At 39.7% G+C, this 8891-nt stretch overlaps 1 protein-coding gene across 2 annotated transcripts in view; it reads right to left on the reverse strand.

Annotated features, from left to right (window-relative positions):
- The window catches only part of LOC103237808 (aldo-keto reductase family 1 member C1-like), a 25019-nt gene extending 19480 nt beyond the window's left edge, over positions 1–5539 (reverse strand). Inside the window, exons 1-3 of one of the 2 annotated variants that reach the window (XM_073018682.1) lie at positions 5466–5539; positions 2359–2486; positions 1393–1566 (exon numbers count right to left, since the gene is read on the reverse strand). In XM_073018682.1, the coding sequence (XP_072874783.1) occupies positions 1393–1476 (84 nt within the window). In that variant the 5' untranslated portion in view covers positions 1477–1566; positions 2359–2486; positions 5466–5539. Of the gene's footprint in view, positions 1–1392; positions 1567–2358; positions 2487–5465 lie in introns of those variants that run through there. The other variant, XM_073018681.1, reaches the window with a different exon arrangement.
- Between the last annotated feature and the right edge of the window lie 3352 nt (positions 5540–8891).

The raw sequence follows: 8891 nt of genomic DNA on the forward strand, positions 1-8891 counted from the left end.
CTGATACCAGCAGGTTTATACAGGAAACAGGACTGTCTATGGATAGCAGTCTATTACGTTAAGTCTTTTCTACCCAGTCTTTGGCCATTCTGTCTGCATGATAGAACTAAATACTAGGAGTAAAGATGTATACACTAAGGATATTGATTTGTATAAGAAATAGACTGCAGGGAGTAAGTGATTAGCAAAATGGGTTTCAGCTCCATAAATTCAAGGCAAGTCTTTTAGGAAACATATGATTGCAGTGAAATTTATAATTATTGACTTATTTAACAAATGTGGATACAGATTTGAAAGTACATCTTTTAAATGACAAAAGCAGAAACAAATCCAACTATTTTCCCATCTTGAAAGTATTTCAGAGGCTTTCTTTTTCCCATGAAATTACAAGGAACTAGGTACAGGGTCTCACAGCCCACTCCTCATACCATCCTTGATCATTTCTTTGCTGTGCGAGCACTCAAAGGCTCACCAAGGCCGGAGCTTTAGTGGTGTTCTCATCTTTACTTCCTCTCCATGACAATTTATATTAAAGTAAACCACTCCTGTCAATGACCTTCAAAATGTCCCTTTGTAAATACTTATATCTTATAGATGAGAAATGCAAGACTCAAATTTTATATAACTAATCTCTATTCCCACACATTGTATTCCGAAGACAGTCTTGAGATATAAGTTTTCCTCCAGTGTAGAAATAGCTAAGTCTAGAAAATAAAATCTATTCCATTAATGTTCTCGTCAGAGAAACAAGAAATTTCTCTGTTACAGTATTTTTATACAAATTTGACCCATATTAACAAAGACAAAGAATTTAAACTGTCCTTGTTAGGTTTCACTTTGTTTTTCTTAAAATGAGGATATTTTATCGTTTCAGGTAATTTTCCCAGAGGTGAGAGTAGTACATGGGAAATTCTCTTTAGTCCAGCTCTAGTATTACAGTTTGGTGCCCGAGGCTTCCCAACAGAACAGTGATACTCTCCTAACAGATTTCATGCAACCCGTCTCCACTAACTTTTGCCATAAAGATTCCTCTGAATTGTGTCTTCTTGGAAGAAGTAAATATCTGTTCAACTATACAAAGAAACAGAGAAACCACTCCCATTGCAATCAATCTTCAAGAGAGGGAGCAGGCAGGCCATGTTCTTTCTGCAGAGTTTTATAGCCTCTGACAGGCTGTGAAACAAACATAAACAGAAGACAAAACAGTGCCCCAAATAAGCAGTAGATGACCCTGTGACAAGACTGCATTGCAGAACAAAGACTGACGTTTAAAGGAGAGTCATGCAGGTAACTTGGGAACACAAGCCTGACAACCTGGTCAGCTTCCACTTATTCTAGCTTCCACTTACTCTAGCTCCTTTGAACTCTCAACACTAAAAATATTATTATTACCTCTGCAGGCGCATAGGTGCCAAATCCCAGGACGGGCATGAAGTGGCCATCATTCAGCTTCACACGCTGATGTTTCGAATCCATTTCTGTCACTGGCCTGGTTGCAAATGTTTCTTTCTTCCTCCCTCACAGGTTATAAGAGCAATTAGCTGGCAACGCCCCTGGACATACTGTCTGTGGGTTAACCAATGGCGTGTGAGAGGAGGGACAGAGGCAATCTTACACAGGCAGTGATAAAAATGGAATCCAGTTCAACTGTTTCTTATCTAAGAAAATTCATAAGTAAATTATCAGGAGGGCATGATACACTCATTAATTTCTCTCAGAAGTATTTTTGCTGTTCCAAATCTCTATATATATGATATAAATTATTCAAAGAGATTTGTAGAACAAATGGTGACTTTACATAAGACTACAGAAAAGGAGCTACTAAGCTCTTTTTGGTTTGTGCCATGATGATATTTCTTCTGTATCTTACAGCATTTGAAATGACTAGTTTTCATTTTTCTCTCTCACACACACACAATTTAAAGGAATGACTAATGAGCATTTCTTTAAAATATTGCCCTCAATTAAAAACTAAAGTTAAAATTTTTAAATGTGTTATTTTTTTCATCAGCAAGTTTATTGTTTCTTTCTTCTTAACCTTATGAGAGAAATATCCCTTCCTGATCAAAGTGCAGTCCTGATAAAGTTGTAATCCTGATGTGGGTGTAAATAAAAAATAAAATTTGTTGTAGTTTTATTGGAGGATTTCTTATTAACAGCGTTTGGACTTTGGATATACTTTGTAATATGCAAACTGTGCCTTATTTTATTTGTCTTATCCAGCCAGTTTTATGAGTTACTATCAAAAAGTAACAAGCCAAACACCTGATAACTATTAGATATACTTTATAATATTGTTAAACATTCATAAGGAAAAACTGGTAACTAATGACATATAAACTGGTGAATAATCCTCACATGGGATAATTTTTACTTCATTCTCCCTTTGGAGGGCAGGTTAGAACATCAATGTAATTTGCATGATCCATGATTCACATCGTGGAGTAGTCACAACTTGCAGTGCCATGATTGCTTCTATTTGCTTCCTTATAAAACAAACAGAAATTGAAACATAAGTAAATTGTTGTACATTGACATAAATGTAATATTATAAAGATATTGAAATTTTTCAACAAGATGGTGGATTATAAGACTCCCATATGACTCATAGAAACATCAGAAAGTATCTAAAATTGACTGAAATAAACTTATTTATTTATGGAGTAGCTCAGTAGCTCAGTAGAGATTCAGGGTGACTATACACATACAGATGTTACAGGCAAAAGACTAGGGGAAGAGACATGCAGTAGTCCATCTAAGTCATTGAGGAAAAACTGGGATGCGAAATTTTTCAATAGTAAGTGATTCAAAAGCCATTGGTTATTTGGGGAAAAATAAAATGGCAAAAACAATCCATGTAGGTGCATGTTCAGAAACAAATTAAGAAGGCCTTGAGGTTTTATGTAGGGCTGATGCCTTGACTGAGAACCTGACACACATATGAGTTGATGACTGTCATGACAGAACAAATCTATATACAGTAAAAAAGATGTTTTATTTTTTTCAAATGCCCAGTTAAATAAAATAACAAGGCATACAGGCCGGGCACGATGGCTCATGCCTGTAATCCCAGCACTTTGGGAGGACAAGGAGGGCAGATCACGAGGTCAGGAGAAGGAGACCATCCTGGCTAACATGGTGGAACGCCATCTCTACTAAAATCCAAAAGAAAATAAAAACAGCTGGACGTGGTGGTGAGCACCTGTAGTCCCAGCGACTCAGGATTCCCCTGCTAAAGCAGGGGAATCACTTGAAACCAGGAGGCAGAGGTTGCAGTGAGCTGAGATGGCACCACTGTACTCCAGCCTGGTGACAGAGCAAGACTCCAGCTCAAAGAAATAAAACAAGATAACAAGGCATACAAAGAAACAGGAAATCACAGTCCATTATGAGAAAGAAAATAAATCAGTAGAAATCATTCTTGAAGAATCACAGGTATTAAAATTAGTAGAGAAGCATTTAAACAACTGTCTTAAATATGCTAAAATTGCTAATGAAAACTATGGATTAAGAGCTACAGAAAATCTGGGAAAAAAAGAAAATCTAAATATAGTCATAACACAAAAACTATAAAAAAGAAATGGAAACAAATTGGAGGGAGAATACAATCATCAAAACTTTTTCAAATTGGTTAAAGACAAGAATCTACAAATTCAGGCAACTAAAAGAACTGCATATAGCATAAACTCAGAGACTCAGACCTGTATGTGTTATCATCCAACTCTAAAAGCCAGACAAAGAGATAATCTTTATATAGCAAGAGATTTTGGGAAGCTGAGGTGGGTGGATCACCTGAGGTCAGGAGTTTGAGACCAGCCTGGATAACATGGTGAAACCCTATTTCTACTAAAAATACAAAAAATTAACTGGGCATGGGGGCACACATCTGTAATTCCAGCTACTCGGGAGGCTAAGCCAGGAAAATAGCTTAAATCCGGGAGGCGGAGGTTGCAGTGAGTCGAGATTGCACCATCGCACTCCAGTTTGCGCAACTAAAGCAAAACTCTATCTAAAACAAATCAACAATGAAAATAAAAAGCAGGAGAGAAAGATGATGCATGGGGTGCAAGGGATCCTGGACAAGATGATCCACAGATTTCTTATGAGAGTCTTTGGAGGATATAGTAGGTGATATATTTAATGTGATCAATAAAGAAATAATTTTACCCAATAATTACATACTTGGCAAAAAAAAAATTATTCCAACTTTTTTTAAATTTTTATTTTTGAGATGGAGTTTTGCTCTGTCACCAGGTTGGAGTGCAGTGGTGCAATCTCAGCTCATTTCAATCTCCGCCTCCCGGGTTCAAGCAATTATCCTGCCTGAGCCTCCTGAGTAGCTGGGACTACAGGCAGGCACAACCACACCCAGCTAATTTTGGTATTTTTAGTAGAGACGGGATTTCACCACAGTGGCCAGGATGGTTCAATCTCTTGACCTCATGATTCCCCACATTAGCCTCCCAATGTGCTGGGATTACAGGTGTTAGCCACTGCACCCAGCCAAATTATTTCTTAAAAATTAGAAAGTTATTAAGACTATGTGATGTAAAAGCTGAAGGAATTCATTGCTGTTAGAACTGCTCTACAAGAAATGCTAAAGAGAGTAATTCGCTTTGAAATGAAAGAATTTTAGACAGCAACATGAAGTCATATAGAGGTATAAAGAACTCTCGTAAAGGTAGGTGTAAGAAAAATGTGGAAACACATATTTGTGAAAGTTTGCTTTTTACTGTCATTTTCTTCAAGATATACATTACAAATGTGTACGAATAAGAATACATTTCTGTTAACATGTACACCACATAGAAAGTTGTAATTAGTGACATCAATAATGTGAAGTGGAAACGTAGGTGTGGAAAAGTAGAGTTTTTGCAAGGAATCGAAGTTCACATTGATTTCAATGTGAATGGTATAACTATAGGATGCAGTATGTCATTTCAATGGTAACTACAAAGAAAATAATTACAGATTATGCACAACATAAAATAAAAAGGGAATACAAATTTCAGCAAAAAATCATAGAAACCCCAAAATATTGTTAGTTGAGTATATAAAGAACAAAAAGCTGAAGACATAAACTTCTTTCTTACCTACAAAATCCAATCAGTTTATCTCAAGAATCTCCAAAGCCTTATCAGGTTTAAAAGCAACTTAAACGTCTAAAATGCAAAGATGTATCTGAGATCCAAGACAAATTTATACCAACTATGAGCCGGTAAAATCAAAAACAAGTTATTTACTTCCAAATTACAATGGTTTTATAGGCAGCGGTTGAACAATCTCATTTCAAAAGGGAAATATCAGTTGAAAGAGAAGAAGAAGAGACTTCATGCAAGTCGTAAACCCAACAGGGCAGAAATTAAATCTTAAACTTGCAAAATCATCTTCCATGACCCTATATTCTTCATTCGGGGCACACTGGTGCTGGGGGTAGGCTTCTGGGGCTTTGGGCAGCACTGTACCTGTGGCTTTGCAGGGTGCAGCTCACATGGCTGCTCTCACAGTTTGGAGTTTAATGCCCCTGGCTTTTCCAGGCTGAAGTTGTAAGCAGCTGGTAGATTTATAATTCTGGAATTTTTAGGGGTGAGGCCTTTCTCCCACAGCTTCGTTACGCAATGCACCTATGGGGACCCTCTGCAAAGCTCCAACCACATATTATTGCTCAACACTGCCGAAATAAAAGCTCTATGTTGGGACTCCAGCCCTGGAACAGGTTTCTTTCTGGGCATCCAGGACTCCTGATACATTGTCTGAAATCTAGGTGGCAAGTGCCAAGCCTCAACCACTCTTATGCTTCAGAGAGCTCAGACTCAAAGCTCCCTTCTTCTATTTCTCATTCTCTACTCATCATTTCCTCCAGTGACGAAGTGTGTGTCATGCACCCTGCCAAGGCTCAGGGTGATACCTTGTACACGGGGGCTTCTGCCTGACCAATGTGGTCCTGGAGTCGACAAGAACTAGAACTTTCCACAGCTTGTATACAATGTGGTGGAGAGAAACTGATCTCAGGGGACCACAGGAATTCTCAGTCCTATAGGTGAGGGAGAGGGGGAGGAACATGAGGAAAGGAAGATGGGAAGAGGGAGGAAAGCAGATGGAAGATGGAAGACCGGGGAGGAAAGAAGTGGGATGTCCTTGAGTCATACATAAAGAACATTCACGTGCCTCAAGTAAATAACTGATCCTAATTTCTTCTCCCTATCTTTTTTTCCTAAACAAGTGTTACAGTTTGCAAAGAACTCCAAATATTTTCTCAACAAATATACATTGATTTGACACTTTAAACAAAATGATGTTTGCCAGCACTGTTTGTCCTGAGATTTCCTGTTTGGTTGACTCAATTCTCTGGGGTGAAGAGGATCTATGTGAAGAAGAAGGGGTACGCTTGAGTCTCACAGAGGTTTGTGGGTGAAGTCATGTCTGTGAGAGGCTGTGGAAACTCACAGTTTGCTGCATTACTAGGGGAAATGGTGGGATGCCCAAAGCCGTACAGGAGGAAAAAGGAAGAGCTGGGAGGCTGTGGAGGAGGCTGTGGAGGAGGCTGAGGTTCTGCGGATGCCCTGGAGAAATTTTTGGGGAAAAGAGAGAGATGCCTAAAGCAATATGTAGGAAGTTTTAATTATGACATTAGATGAAATTTCACAACCCATGAAATTTAAAGTAAATTCCACATTGCTCAGTTTTTTCATAGAGTGAACTCTGAAGAAACAACTGTGTCACCGTGTTCACTCTGGATGAGTGACGATTCCACCAAGCACTTTTTGAGATGCCTGCCTCTTCTGCACTGTTTGTTATTTTACTATTTCTCAATACTATTGTCCACCCTTCAAGCTAATGGGGTTGATGCAGTCAGGTTGACTCAGCAGCTTGCACACCTTCTGACCACTCCCAGATAGGTCAACAGCAGGGGAGATTGTAAAGAGAAAATTATTCATTTTTATAGTTGTTTTGATTAGCATAAAACCAGGTGAGAAAAACCTATTTCTGAATGGTTGAAACTCCATGTGATATGGACAGGAGACAGGGAAATACTGGGTAGAAGAGGGTGATTTCCCAGCAAAGGCCCCACCCTCCAGCCTGGATACCTGTGCCCCTAAATGAGAACAGACATTTCAGCTTTCACACCCCGAAAATTTGCCTTTTGGCCCACCATGCCTCCAGTCTGTCCCTATATAAAGCCCCAAACCTAATATCTAGGGCAGACCAGCAGGTGAGGAGACAAGGAGGCAACCAGATGGACGGCAGAACAACGACACCCAGAAAGAGAGAAGAGGAGGGTCATTGGAAACTGAAAGGAGTTTGGCCTTGGGGGATTGGAGAAGTGTCCGGTCACTGGGCAGCCTGATTCCATGGAAAGATCACCTTCCTACTCCTTTCCCCCATTCCGGCTCCACATCCATCTTGCTGAGAGCTGCCTCCACCACTCAATAAAATCTTGCACTCATCCTTAGAGCCCACATGTGGTCTGACTCTTCTGGGATGCCTGGCAAGTGCTTGGGATATAGAAAGCTGTCAAACTGGCCCTCTGCTTTTGAGATAAGTCAGAGAGTCCATGGAGCTGCAGACTCAAGCTGTGTGCAGACGGCAAAGCTGAAAGAGCTTTGTAACACTGTGGTTGCAGTCACCCACACCTAGACGCTATCATGGAGCCAGAGTCCAAAGCGCTTGCCTTGGCCTATGCACCTGCCCATCTCCATGCTCCCCCTCTTCGAGGAGTTTGAACAGGTGAGCCACACCCCTGTCGCAAGTCCTGCAAGGGGAATCAGGAAACTGTCTCATTTCACATACAAATCTGTTAGCACCATATCAAGAAGTCTAAGGAATGGTAAGCTCTGGGGGTCGCCCAGGAGCATCTGTAACTTCTCTCATCTTTTCCTGACTCTTCTTCCTCTGTTTATTGATGTCATCCTCAGGCTGGGTGGAGGCTGCTGCAGCAATTTTAGATCTCCCAGGGCAACAGGACAAGAGCCACTTGAAGAAGAGGGGCAGCTGCATCTTACAAGCTTCTTCTAGATGTGAGAGAAACCTTCTCAGAAGCCTGCAGCACAGTCCCTCTCATGTGGCATTGGCTAGGGCTGGGCTGCAGCACTCTTCCCACTGTAGCTCATGCCAAGGGCAAGGGAATAAACATGAGTGACCTTAGCAAAGCTTTTCTAGTAAAATGCATGTTGGTGATAATACAATCCTAACCCCTAAAACCATAATGAAAAATTGATATTTTCAAAAAGTTAGATATTTGCAACCTTGCTTATACCTCAAAATAGCTTTGCAAGTTTTTAAACAACTGGAAATAAATCAAAGTCTTAAATGTAAGACCTGAGAATATTAAGTGCTGGAAGAAAATCTAAGGAAAACGTATTGTGGCAAAAATTTCCTAAGTAGGTCTCGGCAACGAACTCAGACTAAGATTTCAAAAACACAAATGAGAAAATAGGAAGAGACATATATGAGTTAATTAAACAAATAAAGCAAAAAAAAAAAAAAAAATCAACAGAGAACAGACAGCCTACAAAATGGGGTAAAATAATTGCAAACTGTGAATCTAACAGGGGACTGACATCCAAAATTTACAACGAACTCAACCCAACAACAACAATTACAAGAAAACCCAAATAACCTCTTTAAAATTCATCAAAGAGCAGAGGTTTCCCAACCCCATGCCTAGGCACACCTATAGGCACTTAATACCCGTCCACTGGATCCTCTTTCTTCCACTAGTGGAGACTCAGAAGGTTGCAAGGCTGGGAAATTACTAGGTAAATACAATGGACATTATTCAGGTAATAGCTGCACTAAAAGCCCAGATCTCACCACTGTGCAATACATCCACGTACCAAACTGCACTTGTAAAGCTTAATTTTATACAAATTCAAAAACAAAATAAATAA

The sequence above is a fragment of the Chlorocebus sabaeus genome, chromosome 9, assembly GCF_047675955.1.
Source record: "Chlorocebus sabaeus isolate Y175 chromosome 9, mChlSab1.0.hap1, whole genome shotgun sequence".
Lineage (NCBI taxonomy): Eukaryota > Metazoa > Chordata > Mammalia > Primates > Cercopithecidae > Chlorocebus > Chlorocebus sabaeus.